Genomic DNA, 24,405 nt, shown 5'->3' with positions numbered 1-24,405 from the left:
GAGGCACTGAAATTGTCATAAACTTTTTAAGTTACCGAGCGCCCATCCTCCTGAAATCTAAGCAAGCAACCACCAAAATCGACTGTGCTCTTTCTTAAGGCAGGAAATCGCCTGCAAGAAAAGGGGCTGCTTTCCTCTCCTTGAACAGCTCAGCTTATACCCTACCACATGCTTACAAACACGACAGGCAAAGTGTCCTCGAAAAGACACGCTGAAGTCCTAACTCCAAATATCTAAAAATGTGACCTTCTTTAGAAATAGTCATTGCAGATGTAATTATTTAACATGAGCTCACTCTGAAGTAGGGTGGGTCCCTAGTCCAATAGGACTGGTGCCCTTCTAAGAAGACTGCCATGTGGGCCGGGCACGGTGGCTCACACCTGTAATCCTAGCACTTTGGGAGGCCAAGGCGGGCGGATCACGAGGTCAGGAGCTCAAGACCAGCCTGGCCAACATAGTAAACCCCATCTCTACTAAAAAATACAAAAAAGAAATGAGCCGGGTGTGGTGGCACACTCCTGCAGTCCCAGCTACTCGGGAGGCTGAGGCGAGAGAATCACTTGAACCTGGGAGGCAGAGGTTGCAGTGAGCCAGGACCACGCCACTGCACTCCAGCCTGGGTGACAGAATGAGACTCCATCTCAAAAAATTAAGAAGAAGACCGCCATGTGAAGACAGAGACACGGGGAGAACACACATGACGACAAGGGCAGCCGCAAGCCAAGGAATGCCCAAGATTGCCCAATCACCATGAGCTACAAAGAGGCAAGGAACTGCATGTTTCAGAGGAAGCACAGCACTGCCACCACCTCAATTCTGGACTTCTAGTCTCCAGAACCCAAGACAATACATTTTTATTGTTTCAAGCACACACAGTCTGTAGTAATTTTTCTGTTACACAGGGCAGCTGTAAGAAACTAATACAGCACACTAACACACACCTTTTCAAAGGTTTGTTTTCTCAGTATTCTTAATACCTAAACTTAGGTGTTACAGTAGGACAGAGGGGTGTTACAGTAGGACAGAGGGGGCTCATACATTCTTTTTAAATAAACTTGACTTCTATGGATAAGAATAAAACACTATGTGAAGAAAGACGATTTCCACAGAGGGTGCTATCCTTCTGGCTGCAAAAGCAGAGGATATATTTCAATCACTGTAAGAACCTACCAGGGAAAAAGAAAGTATATAGGGCATATTTCTTTAAATTGTAGAAAAACAGACCCCATTCAGACGAAGAATCCTGGACTCCAGGCATACACTCCCACAGCAGACAGGCTCATGCCCAGGTTTCTTCGTTCTGGCCTCCCTGCCCCACATACCTGGTGCACACAGATGTTGCATTTGTCACAGAACACCATCTCATTGCCGTCCTCACCATCAGGAGACTGGCAGACATCACAGACAACATCTTCATCATATTCGATCCCCAGGCCTTCCTCAGTCTCTATGGCGTGATTCATATTGTCGTAGCATCGCTGCTCAAATTCCTCTAGGACCCTCTCCATGGTGTATTCATCTAGTTCAGGCATTCCTGAAGTTAAAAATGCCACAAACCCATTTTAATAAATCCGTATTAATAACTATTACAAAATAGGTCCGGTTTATTTATACTTAAAATAATGTACAATGAATAAATAATAGTCTGATAAATAAATCCATCACTGGCCAGGCGTGGTGGCTCACACTTGAGCCCAGGAGCTCAAGGTCAGCCTGGGCAACATAGTGGAACCCCTTCTCTACAAAAAATATGAAAATTAGCCAGGTGTGGTGGCACACACCTGTAGTCCCAACTACTCAAGAGCCTGCGGTGGAAGAACTGCTTGAGCCCAGGAGGTTGGGGCTATAGTGAGCCATGACTGTGCTACTGTGATCCGGCCTGAGTGACACAAGACCCTGTCTCAATCAATCAACCAACCCATTGATGCATCCATCCCTGAGGGCCCCAAAATTTTTTATTAAATCCTTATCAGATCCTTCTAAGAAACAATCTTCAAAGGGGAGAGTCTTCCAGGAAACTGTTATGTTCTTATGGTCAGGTAGTAAAGATGCAGTGTAGTAAATGGGAAAGCAAAAGGTAAATTTTAAAAGGATTCAAGGATATTAAATACATACATTGTTGAATACGACATTTCATTATACTCATTACACGTAACAACTAACATGTAAGGGACTTCAAAACCATGACCTCATATATGGTTTGGATGTTTTTTAACATTTGCCTTTCTTGGTAGGTAAAACAGTTCTCTCAAAACAGATTACACTTTGGACACTCTAATATTTTTAAATGGTTTATCCCTCCTCATCCTCTGACTTCTACAAAGTTGAAAAACATAGTTAACCAAATACAAAAAAAGACTGAAACAACAGGTACAGTGGCTCACATCTATAATCCCAGTACTTTGGGAGGCCAAGGCAGGTAGATCATTTGAGGTCAGGAGTTCAAGACCAGCCTGGCCAATAGGGTGAAATCCTCTCTACTAAAAATACAAAAATTAGCCAGGCATGGTGGTAGGTGCCAATAATCCCAGCTACTTGGGAGGCTGGGGCAGGAGAATCACTTGAACTCAGGAGGTGGCGGTTACAGTGAGCCGAGATTGCACCCCTGCACTCCAGCCTGGGCCACAAAGTGAGACTTCATCTCAAAAAACAAAGAAAAAAAAAGACCAGTAACAGCTAAGACAAACATCTTTAAGCATGTGTTCCGCTTATGTTATAAAATTACAAAATTAGGCCGGGCGCAGTGGCTCACCCCTGTAGTCCCAGCACTTTGGGAGGCTGAGGCAGGTGGATCACGAGGTCAGGAGTTTGAGACCATCCTGGCTAACATGTTGAAACCCCTTCTCTACTAAAAATACAAAAATAAATTAGCCGGGCGTGGAGGCGGGCGCCTGTAGTCCCAGCTACTCGGGAGGCTGAGGCAGGAGAATGGCGTGAACCTGGGAGGCGGTGCTTGCAGTGAGCCAAGATCACACCACTGCACTCCAGCCTGGGTGACAGAACGAGACTCCATCTCAAAAAAAAAAAAAAAATTACAAAATTAATCCTGCCAGTGTATTCAACAGTATCTTCAAATATGGATTAGCCCAGTTCTTATTATTTAAACCATTCATAAATGTCAAGAGTCTCTGGGCTGAGTCCTCTGACTTCACACAGGACACCTAGATTCCAGTCAGGTGCATTACACTGGTCTTTATAACGTGCTTACTACAAAGCAGACACTGTGTATCTTTGAAGCTAAAATTTAGTATTCAGTCCCAAAAACATCTCTGAGAACTCCTGAACACATGCCATAAAACCACCTTGTGGCCTGCTAATGTTTGGCCATTAATACCTAAAGCAGAACCAAGAAGAAGGAAATCTATTTTGTCTATAAAAACACCTGAGTAGGCCGGGCGGGGTGGCTCAAGCCTGTAATCCCAGCACTTTGGGAGGGGCTCAAGTTAAAACACATGTGATGTGCTTAGAAATGGGGAGCATGCCTGGAAAAGTGTTCATTTAGAGAAGCAGCAGTCCACGGCTAAAGAAGGAATCTGAATGGTGCCGCAGAAAAAAAAACACTAGAGCAAGTAACTGGAGCATGCCTTTTGTCACTTAGTTTCCCTGGACTTCAGCTTCCTTAAGGTAAGTGAATGAGGGAGTAAGATCAGAGTAGACACGGGAATCCCTGGTGCCTAAGCCGAGGAGCCCTGCTTCCACTCTGAATACATCTCAGCACATCTGACACAGCCAAACAGGCTGAGCTCTAAGGCAGGGCTGTGATTCTGATTAACTGAAGCTATGATGGAGCTGCCTTCAACTGGCAATAAGGAGCTTTTTGCTACTCACCTACCTGCCTAAAACACGTTTCTATTCATCATTGGTTAATAAAATAATATAATACATGGTCTCTCACCCATCTCCTTAAATTCTTCATTGGTCAGTTCCAGCCATGCAGCATCCATGTCATTGAGGTCATAGCGACACACACTGTCAGCCAGTGTCCGGATGTCCACATAGCCCAACTCGGGAGGCTCTGAGCCTGATGACACGATGTACTTCTTGGGCCTGATGAACATGAGGGATTTCTCTTCAGACACAACCCTGCATAACAAAAAACAAGGCAGCTAGGTTACCCTTTCAGTCACAGACAATGAAGTGCGCCACAAGCCCCAGGTGTCACTTCCTCTTCCCACCCTCAGAGCCACAGGTCATCACTAGAGGCTGAAAACCTGAATGTCACTGCTAATAAAACCTTAACTACAAGTTGTTAAAGCCTGGGAACAGGAAATAGATATGAATGAAAACACTGTAGAAGCCTTCAAATCTGCTTCCCAGGACACTGCTGTGCCCTGCCCACCACCTCTGACCACTCTGGCCTGCAGCCAACACCAAAACACACTGACCCTTACATTTCAAGAGTTAATCACTTTCCCTTAACCGGCCCTGCCCATCCCTGCTGGAGGCCATTAGAACCAGGGCACCACATAGGCAGGGCAGGCACAGCAGACTCTGAGAACCAGAGGGAGATACCCGCCAACGCTCACCCCTCACAAAAAAAAGCTGGAGAGAGGGAAAAGAAAATTAGGCCTTGGGCTGGGCATGGTGGCCCAAGCCTGTAATCTCAGCACTTTGGGAGGCTGAGGCAGGTGGATCATTTGAGGTCAGGAGTTTGAGACCAGCCTGGCCAACACAGTGAAACCCCATCTCCACTAAAAATACAGAAATTAGCCTGGTATGGTAGCGCACGCCTGTAATCCCAGCTACTTGGGAGGCTGGGGCAGGAGAATCGCTCGAACCCAGAAGGCAGAGGTTGCAGTGAGCCAAGATGGCAACATTGCACTCCAGCCTGGGCAACAGAGTGAGACTGTCTCAAAAACAAACAAAAAAAAAGAGGAATTAGACCTCGGCCTTTACCAACAAATCTAAGAATCAAGAGTCCCAGCCAAGAGGCAGACTGACTCTCCCAACATATACCTATGATCCCAGAAACAGAAGCACAAGTTTCTTCTCCTAATACTGCCACACACTCTCTCCCGACCTTTAACACCTGGAGTAGTGCTTTCCAACTCACCCCACTCAAAGTAAGACAGCATGCGCAAGAAGAGCAAATCACTCCCGACTTGGACCAGAAAAGGCCATCTTCCTAATCACAGGCCCCAGGCCTCAACAAAGTCCTTCCACATATGATTTCTGCAGTTTAAATTATTGTCAACAGGCTGCCCAGAGTCTGTCAGAGTCCTTTCATCACCCTTATATTATGGGAGTGATTTTATCTACATGACGCCGAGATGGACAAACTGAAGGGATTTATTTCTCCTACTCAACCAAGAGCAGGGATCCAACTGAAAACTTCCACAAGCTGTATTAATGCTCACTTCTGTCCTGGCTCCCCACTGAAAGTGAAGCATTCAGCAAGTGACTCCTAGGCTGGGGCTGCCAGTGCTGAATCAGGTGGTGCTACATCTCAGACACAGGCTCTGAGGCAGATACCTGGTCTGCCCCGCAGAGCCCCGTGACCGCTCCATTCCACAGGTCCAGATTCTAGCCTGTGGGGGCCATCCTGGCACTTCTGATTGGTCACCTAAGCCTGAGTAAGACAGGGGCATATGTCACCACTGGATAGACTCCCCAGAGATCCCAAAATGACAACTCAAATTTGATCATCTTAAGTGCCCAAAACAAGACATACAAAGTGGGTGACGGCCAGGAAGCAAGTTCAGTCACGACTCAGCGTGGAGAAAGACACTATTTCACAAAGCAGCAGCCAACTGATGATGGCCGAGAAGCCAGATGCCAGCTGAGCACAGAGGGCACTCAATCCTCCCTCCTAAGAGGACTCTCCAGGTGGCACAAAGCAGGGCAATGAGGAAATGAGTAAACAGCTGCAACCTGATTGTGAGGAGAGTCAGCAGGGACTCAGCCCTGAGGATCTTTAAAGTCAGTAAATTCAGAGAACGCACCCCGAGAACAATGTGACCAGTCAAAATAAATCCCTCCAAAACTCCCCTCTCCACAAACCCTAACTGGCAGGTCTCCTCACACCTGTCCTCCTCCAAAGGCGGAGGCAACTACACACTTCTCTCCAGGAGAGTCACTCTCCAGGGTGAACATGGAGGGCAGGAAAAAGAGGATGCAGACGTGTGAACACCCAAATTTTCCTCCCCCAGCCCGTCACTTCCCAGGATGTCTTGGACTTTGACTTCCTCTCATAAGACCGCAGCACCTCCCTACAGTGGTGGCTGTAATGTTAAGCATGGAGGCTCATGGCCCTCAAAACCACTACCCTGTATGCCTGAAGTATGCTGCTCCTACATTTCTGTTTCCACTTGAGGCCTCATGATATTTTATTGCTAACTCAGAAACTGTCTCTTCTCAGATGCCTGCTGTCAGGGAAGAAGAGCGAGGGTGGGGGAGAGGCTTCTGCCCTCAGGGCATCTCTACCTGGCCACAGGCTGAGGGATGGTCCCCGGGCTCACAGGCACCTGGACCCCTTTTTCCCATTCCTGTCTCCAGGGATCTGCCAACACATAGTACTCATCCGGGTTCAGCTGGTAGGAGTCATGTAACTTCATGGCAGTGATCAGGTCTGTCCTAAACACCTGGAAAGGAAGAGAAAGGGACATTTGATATTTGCATTCTTATTCAGAGTGCTGGCAGCTGCAATGTAACCATGGAGCTGCCATGTAACAAGGTCACTGTATCAACATAGAACAAGCCTGACCTATTACAGAAAACCTTTGCCTGACACGCCTTTTACCTCACTCAGGCATGGGGGGTGGCAGTGCTGAGGGAACCCTGTCCTCTCACTGCCTCAGTCCATAGCGTCCACAACTACTTCAACAAAAACAACAAAAAATCTCTGAAAAATGTCTCTCAGTTCACCAAAAGGGCTGCTGAAAACATGTACCTGGAAATCTCTGAAGGGAGATACTGCACTCAAGGGTGCTCTAGAAATATAACTCCACTAACCATGTAACAACTTCTTCAAGCCAAAACCCAGAACCGCCAGGGACTCATCTGTTTTTGTTTTGTTTTGTTTTGTTTTTTTGGTTTTTTTGAGATGGAATCTTGTCTGTCCCCCAGGCTGGAGTTCAGTGACACAATCTTGGCTCACTGCAACCTCTGCCTCCCGGGTTCAAGCTATCCTCCTGCCTCAGCACCCCTGAGTAGCTGAGATTACAGGTGCGTGCCACCATGCCCAGCTAATTTTTGTGTTTTTAGTAGAAACAGGGTTTCATCATGTTGGCCAGGCTGGTCTCAAACTCCTGACCTCAAGTGATCCACCTGCCTCGGCCTCCCAGTGTGCTGGGATTACGAGCATGAGCCGTGCTCCTGGCCAGGGACTCATCTATAATGAGACTGCCCCCACCCAGGCCCTGCCTCCCAGGGCACCAGGGTTTATGGTATGGCAGCTGGTGAGGTCAAGGTCTGGGCTGGCCTAGAAAAATCTGGAAGAGAAGCAATCACAGGCCACTTGGTTGATGGGCCTGCAAAGAACATGTTTGCACACCTTCACCTGGCATAAATTCTACCTGGGAAGAGTTATTTGTGGGGAAAGGAAATAGAGAAAGTCACTACCCTCTTCCCACTCTGCCAAAAACAGGCAGACCCAACAGTGCCCCTCTACAAAGAGAGCTCCCCAATTCCTTACCACAGGCCAAATGAAGGAAACCGCAGAAAAGGCAGCCCTCCCAGTGCCTATGCCACTGCAGATTCCTGGACCACTGGCATTCATCCTTGGTCAATGAGGCCTGCCCCTGGGGTGGAGCGCAACACTGCCTCCCAGCCAGGGCTGCACAACTGGCTCCCTCTCAAGCCTGGTCCTTGGCCCACTGGTGTCTAAGGCTGCATAAGAAAGCTCTGACCTTGGCATCAGGACCAGCCCAAAGTTGTGTTTGGCATCGAGCAAGCTTGCATCTGTAAGCTGCCCTGTCTGTTTACACAAGTCACAATGCTGAACTCTCTTTTCTCAGGACAGGGAGTTCTTTCTTGTGCTACTAAACACAGTTCACACATACGCCTGCTAATAGGTCCATATTTGTTTTTTCTGGTGGCTTTTCAGGCTGGTGATCACTTTAATAAACTTCACCATAATAAACTCTGAGGCAGTATCTGAATAAAAAGGCCATTTCTCCTGCCTGCCATTTTCAATACGGACTATTCCCCAGTATGCCACTCCTCATTTCTAAAGACCTATTAACAAGCAAGAACTAGGCCATGCACCTCCCACAAAAATCACATGTAATACCAGGATCCTTCCCTTCAAGCACAGAGCAGCTGAAGCAGGTGCCCAGCCCAGTGGACACCAACTCCCTGGCCCCCAAAAGAAAAGTACTTTAAAACCTAAGAGATGGGCCTATATCTTCAAGAAGCCGATCAGGTAAAAACATATTCCAACTAAGTGGTATAAATGGAAAACAAAGGAGTTTGCCAAAAAAGATAGAAAAATCAAACTGAAGCAGTGAAATGAAAAAAGGCAGCCTGCGGCCGGGCGCGGTGGCTCAAGCCTGGAATCCCAGCACTTTGGGAGGCCGAGATGGGCGGATCACGAGGTCAGGAGTTCGAGACCATCCAGGCTAACACGGTGAAACCCTGTCTCTACTAAAAAAATACAAAAAAAAGCTAGCCGGGCGAGGTGGCTGGCGCCTGTAGTCCCAGCTACTGGGGAGGCTGAGACAGGAGAATGGCGTAAACCCGGGAGGCGGAACTTTCAGTGAGCTGAGATCTGGCCACTGCACTCCAGCCCAGGCGACGGAGACTCCGTCTCAAAAAAAAAAAAAAAAAAAAGGCAGCCTGCTATTCCTTTGCTCAAAGACTCGGTCAAGAACTGAAACAAACGCCCTCAAATGGATGTCAACTCTGGAGTCTCTGGTAGAGTGTGTTAGTGCCTTACATATAGTTTGGACTCGGGGTTGAGAAAAACATCTGGACCAAAATGTGGGGCTGGGACAAAGCCAGCACAGCGACCTGTGCTGCTGGGCCCCCTCCTCAATGCTTGGTGTCAGTGCCAGAAGCAGGTTTCGAACTCCACCACTGGGCACCAGCCCCCATCACACCAGGTCACAGCTCCTCGGTCCCCCTTGGATTCCTGTGCTGAAGTAACAGGAGTTTAGTGTGAACATCAGAAAGGTATTTGGGGGGTTATGGACACAGCACAAGGAATTAAGAAATAAAGAGCAGCAGAGACGCTCCTGGGCAAAGAAAAGGAAGAGAGCATTAAAGGTTCAAATGAAAAAAGGCCTGAAATAAAGTAAGGGGAGGAAGTAGCTACCTTCCCAAGCACATCTGATCTCATGCTAAAGTGCCTCCTGGGATGGTTTTCCACAATTCTAAAGGATGTAAACTACTTCCTCATGGAGGAAGCTATTCCACAACCAAATAACTTCTCCACTCCGCAACAGGGCAGCCTTCTGACGTTCCCTATTAGAGCCTGGAAAGTTCCTCCGAGGAATATCTGCCTCTGCGGAATATCTGCCTCTGCATTGGCATTATAGGACAAGGCTGTCTATGAACTCATCCCATGAGAAGCAGCACAAAGCAAAGCATTCAACCAAAGAAACTCTTCCTAGAATCTTCTCACTTGAAAACTGTGATAAAATAAAATGCTTTTTCTTCAATGATTTAAAGCCTAGCAAAGGTCTTTAGAATAAACAGACCTCAGGCCTTATGAGGGCCCCTAAACAAATACCAGCAGAAAGAAATGCACCTAAAAGCAACTTTAGATACACAGATAACAAAAGTTAGGGAGCAGAGGAAACATAAGATGAGAAAGAAATTGAGAAAGAGGGGGGAAAACCTTCAGCATAATCCCCAAAACAAAACTCCCACAGTTACATTGGGTTGTTGCCAAATAAGCCACAAATTCATGGCTAAAACTAACTTGAGGCTGGCAGTGACTTAGAGCAGCTGAACCCGCTGATCTCCTGGCTAGAGGAAAAGTTAGTGGGAGCCAGAGATGATACAACAGGAAAGGAAAAAAAGAATATAATGAATAATAACACTTACTGAGCACTTTTTATGTGTCAGCAACTATTTACATGCTTTGCATGTATTAGCCTATGTGTGTTAACCCACTTAATCCTCACAACAATCCTATGAGGTAGACACTTGTGTTCTCCCCATCTTACAGATTTGGAAACTGAGGCACAAGGATTTGAATACTCTGCCCAGGACTGCACAAATAGACACCACTCAACTAGGTATATACGGCAGCATATATTCATGCACGGTCAGGCAAGCAGTCAAGAAGTACCTCCGAAGGCTTGCGATCTTCATGTCTGGAGCAGGAACTTCTCCTATGCTGGGATCGGGAATTCTGGGACCAAGTAGTTGACAGGCCTAAAGAAACAAACATCCAAATAAGAACCATTAAAAACTGCAGGAGTTACTGAGTGTTCTCAGGGGTTTTCTTATCCAAACTCATCCCAGGGTCACCTCAGCACTGTACCATGAGACCACCTGTGATGCCTTCTTGGCTCTCACAGAGCTCTTCCACTTCCATCAATTATTTAACTCGTTAGTAGGCCTAATGTGCTCATTCTGTGCAGGGATGCTATATCAAGGACCGTACCCAAAGGGAGAGAGGACGTTAAGAATACCATGCAGGTGTAGTCTTCACCCATAAGCCTGCACTGAAGAGGTTCAAAGTCTCATGCTGCTAAATACAAACTGAAAAAATAACAGGCCGGGGTGGTGGCTCACGCCTGTAATCCCAACACTATGGGAGGCCAAGGTAGGTGGACCACCTGAGGTCAGGAGTTCAAGACCAGCCTGGCCAACTTAGAGAAACCCCACCTCTACTAAAAATACAAAAATTATCTTCGTATGGTGGCAGGCACCTGTAATCCCACCTTCTCAGCAAGGCAGGAGAATTGCTTGAACCTAGGAGGCAGAGGCTGCAATGAGCCGAGATTGCATCACCGCACTCCAGCCTGGGAGACACAGCAAGACTCCGTCAAAAAAAAAAAAAAAGAAAACAAAAGAAAAGAAAAACATCTTACTGAGTTTTCAGGAAGCTTTCTAAAACACTTTTTTAAAAAAAGGTTTGACTCGACAAGGCATTAAAAACTTAGCAATCCCTAGACAGGGAACCTCAGGCCTATGGGGTAGACGAAGTAGGTCGTATAGTGCTGTAAGTAGAGAGGATGGTAGGTGAACAAACTTAGTGAAGACTAAGGGGCCAACTGCCAAATAACCCCTAAAATTTGCTCCACTTTCCCATGAAAATGCCAACTGGCTCTGTTCTCTGCCTTTCTTACAAAGGGGGTCTACACCTATCATCTGGCCTCCCCCATAACACGGTACATAACTGCTGCCTAACAGGATCTCCCAACTGCTGCCAAGTCTGAGCTCGTCTCTGCCCTGACACTTCTCAGCACCAGCAACTCCATCCTGTCTGAAATATTCCCTCAGCCTCAGTGGCAATTCTCTTTCCACTCTGTGGGCTCCTCCTCTCCATGCATCCCATCAACATGGGTTTCTCCTGAACTCTTTGTTCTTTTCTTGCTCCAAATGTTCTCCCCAGGGGGATGTCGACAGTCTTACCCAGCACACCCAGAGGAACCTGCCAGACCTACATTCCCAGACTAACCTCCCTTCCAAGCTCCAGATCCATTTTCACCTTCACATAAGACATCAACCCTAAGGTATTCCTTCTATCTGTCAACTCAGCATTATAAAAACTGGGCTCAACATTTTACCCAAACCTGTTCTACCTCTTACATTCCTACTTTGATGTTTATTACCACCATTTCTACTTGACATCAGAAATCTAAGAGTCATCCTAGACTCCTTTCACTCAGGACACAATCAATAGATGGGTCAATTCAACTTCCTAATATTTCCAGCCCCTCTTCTCCATCTCTGCCTCTGCCTCCTGTTAATTTGTTACAAAGACAACTTAAATGCAAAACCTTCCACTTGTGGGTGCCGTACTGCTGCCAGAGATCTGAAACAGCCCTAACACCCACATGTAGTATTTGTCCAACTTTCTGATAATTCACCTCCACCTCCTATTTTTAATAATCATCACCCCAATTCTGAATACATACTGTACCATTTTCCAGAAATTAACAAACTCCAGAAAAATAAAAGCCAAAGGTTAAGGTTAGCTGCCATTCTTCCAGTGAAATCATTTGTCACTCAGACAGGAAGCTCTTATCTCTACAGATTCCAGAGACAGGAACAGAGAATCAAAGCACCCTTAAAACCTTGGGGACTTTAAGAAATAGATTCTGCACATAAGCCTATCATCAGATTTGCAATGACCAAGACCAAATGGGATTGCCACGCTTCCCTGAAAGGGACAACGTCGGCACTACCCTTGAGCACCAGTTCTGAGGCTCAATACTAGGTCAACTGACTGACTGCTGTTCTGCTAGCAGAATCAGCAGAACTGGACCTCCCGCTGGTGGCCCCATGGCATTGCAGTAAATGTTTTAGAAAATTATTCTTTAAATAAATACTAAGTGTACCTCTTTAGACTCTAAATGAACAAGAATATTTCACTCCCACACCGAAAGAAATGTTCTGGGCACACTGGGGTGAGCCGAACCTGCAGAAGTTCTAAATCTGGTCATTACTGGAAAAAAGGAAGACAGATGCCAAGTTAGGAACCTGGAGATGAAGGTGGCTGGGTGGCTCCTAGGGTCTATAAAGAGGCCTCTCTTTCTCCCTCTTGTCCTGGAGGCCATCCTCCAGCTGGTCCACAGCCCGAAAGAAGAGAGGAGGAAAAGCACACGCAGTGTCTGGATGGAATTCCCAGAAGGTTTGGGGAAGGAAAGAAAAGCAGAACAAAAAGGGATGATCCTCCTCTGCTTTGAATTACTATGGAAAAGGTTATAAATGATAAGGAACAAAGCCAGAAATTTAGATAATCACTCCATTGCTATACTTTAAAAATTAACATGAACGGCCGGGCGCGGTGGCTCAAGCCTGTAATCCCAGCACTTTGGGAGGCCGAGACGGGCGGATCACGAGGTCAGGAGATCGACACCATCCTGGCTAACAGGGTGAAACCCCGTCTCTACTAAAAATACAAAAAACTAGCCGGGCGAGGTGGCGGGCGCCTGTAGTCCCAGCTACTCCGGAGGCTGAGGCAGGAGAATGGCGTAAAACCCGGGAGGCGGAGCTTGCAGTGAGCTGAGATCCGGCCACTGCACTCCAGCCCGGGCGAAAGAGCAAGACTCCATCTCAAAAAAAAAAAAAAAAAATTAACATGAACTTGGGAGAAGAGGGTCTCCAGAGTCAAATACTTTCAGAGTTAAAGCAGAAACAACAAATTTGTTCACTCTCAGGTTTTCTGACCCTCTTGTGTCTTCTTGAGGATCTGTCAGGATCCCTCCCAAGTAGTTTCCAAGGTTCCCAGGAAGCTTGCAGCTTTGCTGGCATAGAACACAACCCAAATAATGACACTCATTTGAAAGCTTTTCCTAGGACTGCTTTTATAAATCCTGAAAACTGCTGTCTATGCCACATTTGCTTTTAAAAACAGAGATACAAAGATGCTACATACTTGGTATCCAATAGTAATAACCAAGAGAAACTCTAGTCCACCCAAAAATAGTCTGTTCCTTTTTCTCTTAATTTACCTAGTGTTGATACAATACAGGAGGAGGAAAAGCAAAATTAATCCTATTAAACGCACTTTGCAGATAGGGAAAAACTGATAAAGAAACTAAATTTAAATTATCACTGGCATAAGGAATGATCTTAGCAGCTTATTTAGAAAAGCCAAAAATCAGAAACAACCTAAACATCCACCAACAGACTGTGAATGAAAAAACTCTGGTATATGTATATGTATATATCCATACAGTGGAAAACCACCCAGCAGTAATAAAAAGGAATGAGTTACTGATACATGCAAACATGAATGAATGCTGAAGTAATTCTCCTGAGTGAAAGAAGCCAGACCAAAAACAAGAGTCCATACTCTATTATTCTATTTACATACAACTCTAGAAATGCAAACTAATCTACAGTGACAGAAAGTAGATCAATGGAAGACTAGAGAAAAGTGGGAGGGAAGGATTATCTTGATTTCAATGATTTCATGGGTGTAAACATGTCAAAACGTATCAAAGTACACAATTTAAATATATGAGTCTCAGAGGCTCACTGTATGTCAATTATTTCTCAATAAAGCTATTAAACATTTATCACCGAGATACCATCCATTAACAGTAAGGAGAAAAAAATTTTATTTTACTTTACACAAGTGGTCTGTATAAAACCTAGACTTTGCTGAGGAACCAAAGAGGGGGTTGTGAACCCAAGGGAACTGCTCTGCCTTCCATGTCCAGGAGCACTGGTGATCTATTCCTTCTCATTTTCTTACTGTATCAAAAAGTTAATCTATCAAGAGCCACTGGTATAAGACAACAATTTACAACACAGAGCATAGCTAAATCAGTCAGTGCTGTGCACACAGCAGATTCTCAATATTTCTCTGAAAAGTAGATAATTTTTTTTAAGAGTCATTGTTGAGGACAATCAATCATGCTCTAACCATCACTGTAACCCATGAACTCAAGGTGGTAGGCACTAAGAATTTACTCCTGTTTCACCTAATAGAAGATACGCTTTTGAGCTCAAGGAAAATAAAGCAATAATACATTTAAAGATAGATTTGTGGAGCCACTGTTTCCTGCTTGGAATGCACCTACATCTACAGAAACATTCATGGAAGGCCACAGGCTAAAGACTCAAAGGGAGTGTCTTGACATTGCTACACCAACACTGCTCTACAGCCAGGCTCTCCTCAGACACTCCCAGGCAGTCAGGAAGCTACCAGAATATTATTAAAACCAAAATAATTAACACTCTCTTTTAATTAAAACAAAATTTATAAACACCTTCTGGAAAATACTAGGGGTAGGACAGTGGGGTTAAACCAGAAATTAGAGTATTTTAAATACTAAAAAGACCAGGAGTCAGTGATTTATGCTACAGCAAAACATTAAAAACAGTGTGTTTGCTATTGTTAAAACCTGCATAAGATTACACTGGGTTGGTTTGCATTTTGTTTGTTTCCAGAGTGCTGATATTTAATGACAAACTAATTTAAGCATATGACAAATAAAATTTTGCTTTTTTTTTTTTCGCTTTCAGGAAAGGAGTTGGGAACTCTAAAAATCTGCTAATAATGTCTAAAAGTATTTTACTGCCATTCACAAGGTAAAATTATTACCTAAAGTTAAGTTCACTTTACTGACAAATTTAAATGACTTAAAATTCTTGACATATACTGTTCGGTTAAGAACAATTCTATGTTACATTACTTCATGTTAAACACGGGAGAGACTGAGTGGGGAAAAACATTTTGTCTTGTTTTTAATATCCCCAACTTCCACTAAAACAGAATCCTTTGGGTTAATATAAAGTTATAAAAGGCTCATAGATCGTAGCATCATGAACATGGACCCTGCCTGGGCCTAACGTTCTTTCCAGTCCTATTATACAGACATCTCCAACACTCACTTCCCTTTGAAATATTAAAAATAGCCATGTTGTCTTGCCCTAGATCTAAAATAAGGAAAACCTCAAGAGTAAATCTAACACATATTGCACACACCTTCCACATTTAGTAGCTAGTGTGTGGTAAGCTTCTCATGTTGTGCCATGCACGAAAGGTTCAGAAATTAGAATGAATGGCAGTCTTCGTGTTCGCTGCACTACAAAATGCAAACTATGAAAGAACCTTGCCACTGATCAAATGGCAGTCCTCCTGTCTCAGTCACTGCTCTGGCCACTAAATAATATGCTGGTATCTGTCTTTAGGGGTGTTAAACCAGCTTAACAAAGTAAGATGCTTAAAACTGGCAAGTGTCGAGTCCAGCAGTTTGGTGTCACATCAAGGGCACACAGACCTGACAAATGTACCTACGAGTTACTTAAAAGCCAAGCTAGCCTTGTATTGAGTAAAGCAAGGCTGTGTTAACTCTCATCTCAAATTAGATAAATTTAATCCAGTTACTGTTTATTTGCTTTAGCTGCATGATAGAGGACAAGCATCTGATATAACTGTCATTTAGATAAGGGGCTGACCCTATACCTACCATAGTTTTTTACCCCAACATAGCCCAGCTCTACAGCCCAACTCACTTCTACTTCCAACAAACAAAGGCATCATACAGCTTTCCCATCTTGCAAGATGGCGGGTGAAAAAGTTGAGAAGCCAGATACTAAAGAGAAGAAACCTGAAGTCAAGAAGGCTGATGCTGGTGGCAAGGTGAAAAAGGGTAACCTCAAGGCTAAGAAGCCCAAGAAGGGGAAGCCCCATTGCAGCCGCAACCCTGTCCTTGTCAGAGGAATTGGCAGGTATTCCCGATCTGCCATGTATTCCAGAAAGGCCATGTACAAGAGGAAGTACTCAGCCGCTAAATCCAAGGTTGAAAAGAAAAAGAAGGAGAAGGTTCTTGCAACTCTTACAAAACCAGTTGGTGGTGACAAGAACGGCGGTACCCGGGTGGTTAAACTTCGCAAAATGCCTAGATATTATCCTACTGAAGATGTGCCTCGAAAGCTGTTGAGCCACGGCAAAAAACCCTTCAGTCAGCACGTGAGAAAACTGCGAGCCAGCATTACCCCCGGGACCATTCTGATCATCCTCACTGGGCGCCACAGGGGCAAGAGGGTGGTTTTCTTGAAGCAGCTGGCTAGTGGCTTGTTACTTGTGACTGGACCTCTGGTCCTCAATCGAGTTCCTCTACGAAGAACACACCAGAAATTTGTCATTGCCACCTCAACCAAAATCGATATCAGCAATGTCAAAATCCCAAAACATCTTACTGATGCTTACTTCAAGAAGAAGAAGTTGAGGAAGCCCAGACACCAGGAAGGTGAGATCTTCGACACAGAGAAAGAGAAATACGAGATTACAGAGCAGCGCAAGATTGATCAGAAAGCTGTGGACTCACAAATTCTACCAAAAATCAAAGCTGTTCCTCAGCTCCAGGGCTACCTGCGATCTGTTTTTGCCCTGACGAATGGAATTTATCCTCACAAATTGGTGTTCTAAATGTCTTAAGAACCTCATTAAATAGCTAACTACAAAAAAAAAAAAAAAAAAAAAAACAAAGGCATCATACATACATTCAAAGAACTGGCCCATAAATGTTTCAACATACTTAAATATACTTAGGCCTTCAACCAACTGACACACAAACATTTAACACTCACCCACCATTTCTGCTGAGGTCCAAGTACAAGTCAGTGGGAAAATTACTAATTTTAAATTTCAGTTGGCTTCCTTTCTGCCCATTCCTTATCACAAGTGATGGGGCAGAGCCTGGCTCTGATAGGTGGGGAGACAGAGCACTTCACCCTAGCCCAGGTGTAGAAGCAGGGAGACCAGAGAGGGCCCACATGAAGCCTGGTTCCAGGCCTTCTTCCCATAGAAGATAGGCCTTTTCCCATAGAAAGTCAACAAATCTCTGAAACTTAAAGGAAGTCAGACAAGAACAAGAAGCCCTGCTCTACAACGTTAGGAAAATCTTAACAGTATCACCACACTGCTATCCTTCTGTGTGAAGGAAGGAATGAGATCAATCTCCCTTTGGACTTTTGAGAGACACCAAATTTAAAAACAACCAAAACCAACAAAAACACCATTTGCTACATTTATATAAAGATGCTGATCATACTCAGGAGGCTGATGCGGGAAAATCACTTGAACCTGGGAGATGGAGGTTGCAGTGAGCTGAGATCACGCCACTGTACTCCAGCCTGGGCAACAGAGCGAGACTCCATCTCAAAAAAAAAAAAAAAAAAAAAAAAAACCAGTGTTGATCAGAGCTAGCTACTATTGGCCTGAGATAACCAACAATATATAATTCCTGATAAAAACAAGGATACCTGATGTCTTAATTAGCCTCCACAAGTTTACTGAAGATAAAATGAAATGTCCTTTAGGTTTTAGAAATATAGTTGATTCTTGAACAACACAGGTTTTAACTGCCCAGTTCACTTAACGTGAGAATTTTCTTTCTGCCACCCCTAAGACAGCAAGACCAATGCCTTCTCTTCCTCCTTCTCCTCTTCTACCTACTCAACATGAAGACGAGGATGAAGACTTTTATGATGATCTACTTTTACTCACTGAATAGTATATTTTATATATATATACACACACACATATATTTTTTCTCTTCTTTATGATGTTCTTAATATTCTCTCTAGCTTACCTTATTGTAAAAATATAGTATATAATACACATGACATATAAAATATGTTTATTTATTTATGTTATTAGTAAGGCTTCTGGTCAACAGTAGGCTATTAGTAGTAAAGTTTTTGGGAGCCAAATGTTATACAAAGAATTCTGATTCGCAGGGTGGGGGGAGTTGTTCAAGGGTCAACTGTACTTAAAGTAGTTAGTAGACCCCATTCCCACATTTGCCAAATCCCTAACAACAGGATCCTGGGCTGGAAAGCAGAAAATTAAGGACTTGTTTACCCTGGCCACACTCTGGCGCAAAGTGTAACTTCAGAGACTGGCTGAGCCACGCAGTCCCAGAAGCCCAGCAACTTCAGACGCTGCCTGCAAATACCCCAACATTACTCCATCCAACTGCAGGGCTGGACCTCCAGGGGACCTGGAGAAAGCCTTCAACTATGACTGCAGTTGTATAAGGGCTTGCACTTGGCACAGAAAATGCCTGTCCATCCCCAACTGTAAATACCACACCGGTATTCCTCTGGGACAGGCCAGAAAACAAGGCAAAGGGCTCCAGACCAGAGGCCAGCAAGTCCCAGCCATGGCTGTGGCTGATGCTGCAGCCCCATGCTGGCGTCTGCAGCTGCCTCTCTTTCACTTGGACATGGTCTGCACTGGGCTGGGAAGTGCTGCCAAAATTCTGTCAGGCCTGCAGGCTGGAGAGGTTGAGGTGTGGCCACTGCATAGACCCTGTCCTTCTTGTAAGCAGAACTTTCCAAATGCACAGGCCCAGCTGAAGGCAGGCAGGGTATGGGTAGTTAACCCAGGTAGGGCTCATTTTGTGGACCTGAATGCAGGGACAGAAGGCATGCCCCCCGACGCAGGCCACCCAGTTATATACAAAAGGAAGGCTCCAATGCAAATGAGTGGGTTGGTGGCAAAGGCCTACACTGTGAACCGGCTGCCTTCAGACGGGATGGAAAGGGGTGTGTTCCATGGAAATGAGCATGTGCATCTTTTTATAAGCCTGGCATTCCAGAGGTTCTTAATGAGAACTCTGTGTTTACCACTACCATCATCCACCTTATCAAATCATTGAGCGTGGACAGAGAGCATGGCCATAAAGCATCAACATATACTTTATATTGAACCAGCTGTATGACAAAAGGACGACCAACCTTCTACTAGCAACTATCATTCCTCTCCTTCACCACCAGATTTCCATGTTTAAGCCTAGGCTAACCCTTTGGTAACCTATATTTACCTTAGTTCTCCACTCCCAGCTTCTTGACGGAGGCCAGTACAGACTTGTGACTTGACAGACACACTTTTGGTTGGGACTGTGGACACTCTTCTCCTCCTTCATTTCTAACCAGAATTCTAGGTGGAATTTTTTTTTTTTTTTTAACAGAGATGGGTTCTTGCTTTGTTGCCCAGGCTGGTCTCCAATTCCTGGGCTCAAGCAATCCTCCCAGCTCAGCCTCCCTAAGTGTCAGGATTACAGTCATGAGCCACCGTATCCGTCCTGAACATATATATTTTAGATGAAATATTTGGCCGGGTGCAGTGGCTCACGCCTGTAATCCCAGCACTTTGGGAGGCCAAGGCAAGAGGATCTCGAGGTCAGGAGATCAAGACCATCCTGGCTAAGATAGTGAAACCCTGTCTCCACTAAAAAATACAAAAAAGTCGCCGGGTGTGGTGGCAGGCACCTGTAGTCCCAGTTCCTTGGAGGCTGAGGCAGCAGAATGGCATGAACCCAGGAGGCAGAGCTTGCAGTGTGCCAAGATCGTGCCACCGCACTCCATCCTGGGCGACAGAGCAAAAACTCTGTCTAAAAAAAAAAAAAAAAGAAATATTTGGTCTTCTAGGGCTTTTATGGGCTGAATTGTACCCCCCACCCCCAAATGCGTACTTTGAAGTCCTAACCTCCAATCTCAGAATATGACTATAATTTGGAGACAGGGCCCTGAAAGGGGTGAATGAGTTAAAATGAGGCTAGGCTATTAGGGTGGGCCGTAATCCAATTTAGTCACACCAAGGCACACCAGGGATGCCTGTGCAGAGGAAAGGCCAAGTAAGAACACAGTGTGAAGAAGACCATCTACAAACCACAAGAGGCCTCAGAAGACAGCACACCTGCCAGCACCTTGGACTTCTAGTCTCCAGAACTGTAAGAAAACAAATTTCTGTTGCTTTAAACTACTCAGGCTGTGGTACTTTTCTGTAGCATCCTAAGCTGACTAATATGGGGCCTTCTGGGCTACTAGGAGCCTCCGGACAACTGAGAGGGACTAAACTAAGCCAGGGTCCAGAACTACACTGTCCAATACAGTAGACATTAGCCACATGTGTCTTCAAATTTTTTAATTCATTAAAATTAGCAAAGGTTTAAAATTCAGCTCCTCAGTTGCACTATGTTAGGACATTCTCATCCTATGGGACAATGCTGGTCCAGAAAAGAGAAGGCTCTAAATCTGAGAGAACATCCAGGAGAAAGTTTTCTAACCCAGCTCTCCCAAGGAGGAAGAGAGGCAGGCAGTGACAAGAGCAGACAGAATGAGCACACACCTGATGCTCAACACGGAGAAAAATATTTAAAGAGGGCTCTCAAGCTTTTATTGGGCATTATCTTTATGTGGAGGCAATTCATCAAGCAGTCTTCTGACCAATTCTGACTCTAAAAGCAAGATTTTTTTGAGACGGAGTCTTGCTCTGTCGCCAGGCTGGAGTACAGGGGCTGCGATCTCGGCTCACTGCAACCTCCGCCTCCTGGGTTCAAGTGATTCTCCTGCCTCAGCCTCCAGAGGAGCTGGGACTTCAGGTGTGCAGCATCACGCCCAGCTAATTTTTAGTAGAGACGGGGTTTCACCATGTTGGCCAGGATGGTCTTGATCTCTTGACTTTGTGATCCGCCTGCCTCGGCCTCCCAAAGTGCTGGGATTACAGGCATGAGCTACCGGGCCAGGCAAGACTTTTTTTTTTTTTTAATTAATGCAGGACAAAATTATGTACTCAAGCAAACAGCATTTATGGAGTACTTATAACTCACGAAGACACTCTGATAGGCGTCACACAGGGGCATAGAAGAAATTTCAAAGCATGTTTTTGCCTCAAGGAGTAAAATGCCTAAAACTGTAAACATCAGAAAACAGGTAGGGAGGGTTATGAAACGACAAGCGCCTCAGAAGTTCGGAAGGGGGCATCCCAATCCCAAAGACTTGGACGGGCGGCTTTACCTGCCTGCACTTGGAAACAGACCTTCAATACCTTTCTCTGAAATAAGAGGAAAGGTCTTTCCCTCTGGAGCCCCTACACCCTCTCTCAACTAGTTCACTTCTCTCCTGCTGCCAACATCAGCAGTCAGTCCTAAAACTCTCAATTCCTTAGAGCTCCTCATCGCAAGCCCTTCACACCTGACACTCTCCCGTAACGGCCAGTTCTCCTCCCCAATAGCCCCATGGCTACGCCAAGCACACCAACTGAAATACCACTCTGAATTCTGTTTTTCACGTTCCTGGTCCCCCCTTCTGAACAGGGTGGCACCTAGAAAGCAAAGCCTTGCTTTCTAATGTGCAGCTTTTAATTTGCTGAAAACTTGGAGCACAGAAAACTGAAAATAACCCTATTTGCCTAAAAAGTATTTCACCCTTAAGGATCCATACAACCTTCATCTCCTCTACAGGATTCCCTGCCCTCGCCTCCTCTGAATCTGTATCTGCATCTGTTTCCACAGTGTATCAAAAAGACATCTCTATTACTGCCCTGATGACTTTCCCATCAGAGCTGTTCTTACATATGTCTAAAGCAGAGTTCCTTGAAAGCAGGCCCAGCTCCTTTCCCATCACACAAGCATTCTTTCAAGGTGTACTGGGTTTAATCTGTAATATAAAACAGAAGCTAACAGGCTAGAGCTCAGACACTGTGCTAGGTACAAAATTTCCCTGTTATCTGAGGGGAGCTCTTCTCTGAGTAGTCTGTTAGCTTCTCAATACACAGACACTGTGTGATATTTATTTTGACTGCCTGGAAGCCAACTAACTTCTGGTTCTCAGCTGCACTGTGAAAATATGAAGTTGCCAGAGAGCTGAGATACAGACAGTAGTAGTATTAAATACAGTCACATTAAAACCAAGTGAAGAGCAAGGACTTTCGACCTATTAAGAACCTGTACTTAATAATTTTCACATCACACTAGGCAGTCTTCAACCTCCCCTTGTATTGAGTTGAACCAGTTAATGACTACCTGGCTTTGATTAAGTTCCCCTTTCATAAAGCGCAACTGTGAAGTACCATAAATGATGTTTAGGAAAACCAGACACACTAGTGACCCTTAGAACTGGATTATTCCTCCCAGGATAACAAATAGGAAGCCTCAGGAATGCTTGCTTGCAGTCAACCTTACCCAGCAAGATCTGGTTACAGACCTGCAGTATCACACTCAGGTATGTTTCTCCAGGCTTTGGCTTTCTCTGACCTGCCTGATATGCAAAGGGCCTCAGCTATTTAAAGCATTACATTAAAAAATCATGTTTTTACCCTGACCCAAACCCTGGTAGGCTCCAAGAACAACAAAGCAGGACTTACTGCCATTGTCGTCAGAATCCTCACTGCTGCTGGGAAGGCGACCTCGTTTCATGATCTCCCCGGGAAACAGCAGGCAGCCTGCAAAGCAATGAGACAGCACTTAACCCAAGATGATAATACACAATCATCAAGTTGTGCTTCAGATGGCAGCCCAGGATTCACAGCAAACAAAAGCAAACAAAAGGCTTTAAGTAGCATTTGAATTGTAAACAGTAAAAAGACCAAAGATACATAATTAGGTACAATCATTAACAGACCAGGTTAAAAAAGGAGGGGGAAGGGTAGAGAAGTCACGTATCAGTAGGTCTCCCAAAGGTGCCAGGTTTCTTTCTATATTCCTGTGACATTATTACTATAACTACTCCAGGAGTATTTAGCTGACTGGCAGCAAGCACTGCAGAAAAAAATCCACAGCAGTGAACACTGTACTGTGCATCTTCACTACAGACAGATTCATATTTTATGCGTACATGTTGGGGGTGGGGTTGTGCCTGGATGTGTGAATATTTACACTGCACTGGGCATGATTATGCTTCTTGGGCAAATTACACTAAAATAACCCTAAAAGCCGAAAGAAATAAAACAAATGGGGTAATGGGAATGCAAATGTCTCCTCCAGTCATCTCCAACCCCACAGATGGAACAGGAAGGCACCACAGACATTATACAATTTTGATCCAGATCCCTCCCTTTCACATGAAGAAACTAAAGCCAAGAAAGGTTAAGCAGCAACTTCCCCAAGGTCATGTTGTGGGAATGGAGCTTCTAATTCCAAATCCAATACTATTTCCCCTCCACTTCACCTCAACTCCCTTCAGGACAAATACAACCAAATCCAGCCAAAATAAGAAGTCAGTTTGTACAAAGACCCAGCACACCTGGCCAACTCCTCCCAGGTAGCTGATGATAACAGAATTCTAGCACTACCCTCAAGTATGAGAAAGGCTGCATTTAGGTAAGAAGGCAGTGGACTGAGACAGAATGGCCAATGAACTTATACAGATGATCTCATGGTTACATTCACACAGGACAGCTCTCTAAACAAATACAAAAAGCTTTTCCAAATTAAAATTACTGATCAACCTGACATCTTTAGGGCACTGGTCCGTCAGTTCAATGAATCTGAAAGAGGAAAGGGAGCTTTTTCAAGTCAGAAAAAGTATGGTAGTCCATCACCTACCTACCCCATCCACCCTCTCAGAAAATACATGCCAACCTCCTCCTCATTGGGAATCACAATATGTGCGATGTGGTGTTAAGCTGGGCGTGGTGGCTCACCCCTGTAATCCCAGCACTTTGGGAGGCAAAGGCAGGAGGATCGCTTGAGGTCAGGAGTTTGAAACCAGCCTGACCAACATTGTGAAACCCCGTCTCTACTAATAATACAAAAATTAGCCAGGTATGGTGGCGGGTGCCTGTAATCCCAGCTACTCAGGATGCTGAGGCAGGAGAATCACTTGAACTCAGGAGGTGGAGGTTGCAGTGAGCTGAGATCACACCACTGCACTCCAGCCTGGGCAACAGAGACCCTGTCTCAACACACACACACACACACACACAACAACAACAACAACAGAAGTGTGGCACATAGGAATGGTATGGAGAAAAAAATGTGGAAAATCGGGCCGGGCGCGGTGGCTCACACCTGTAATCCCTGCACTTTGGGAGGCCGAGGGGGG

The 24,405-nt window shown here is 45.1% G+C and overlaps 2 protein-coding genes across 9 annotated transcripts in view; one reads left to right on the top strand and one right to left on the bottom strand.

Annotated features, from left to right (window-relative positions):
* The window catches only part of JADE1 (jade family PHD finger 1), a 65,436-nt gene that overhangs the window by 19,945 nt on the left and 21,086 nt on the right, over positions 1 to 24,405 (bottom strand). For all 8 annotated transcript variants that reach the window (XM_033215250.1, XM_033215251.1, XM_033215253.1 and 5 more), the window contains exons 2-6: positions 22,727 to 22,804; positions 10,235 to 10,320; positions 6,424 to 6,581; positions 3,896 to 4,083; positions 1,323 to 1,534 (exon numbers count right to left, since the gene is read on the bottom strand). In XM_033215250.1, coding sequence (XP_033071141.1) covers positions 1,323 to 1,534; positions 3,896 to 4,083; positions 6,424 to 6,581; positions 10,235 to 10,320; positions 22,727 to 22,778 — 696 coding nt within the window. In that variant the 5' untranslated portion in view covers positions 22,779 to 22,804. The remainder of the gene's footprint in view (positions 1 to 1,322; positions 1,535 to 3,895; positions 4,084 to 6,423; positions 6,582 to 10,234; positions 10,321 to 22,726; positions 22,805 to 24,405) is intronic.
* LOC117085906 (60S ribosomal protein L6) lies at positions 16,110 to 17,058 on the top strand. The gene has a single exon (XM_033215255.1). It carries the CDS (start codon positions 16,136 to 16,138, stop codon positions 17,000 to 17,002), a length of 867 nt encoding a protein of 288 aa, XP_033071146.1. The 5' UTR covers positions 16,110 to 16,135; the 3' UTR covers positions 17,003 to 17,058.

The sequence above is a fragment of the Trachypithecus francoisi genome, unplaced genomic scaffold (assembly GCF_009764315.1).
Source record: "Trachypithecus francoisi isolate TF-2019V2 unplaced genomic scaffold, Tfra_2.0 Lachesis_group1, whole genome shotgun sequence".
NCBI classification, from domain to species: Eukaryota; Metazoa; Chordata; class Mammalia; order Primates; family Cercopithecidae; genus Trachypithecus; species Trachypithecus francoisi.
The sequence above is the reverse complement of the archived record's forward strand: the minus strand, read 5'-3'. Positions and strand labels throughout refer to the sequence as shown.

What these genes read in the sequence shown, in the direction of transcription:
- LOC117085906 (XM_033215255.1), top strand. Translation starts at nt 16,136, where the DNA reads ATGGCGGGTGAAAAAGTTGAGAAGCCAGATACTAAAGAGAAGAAACCT.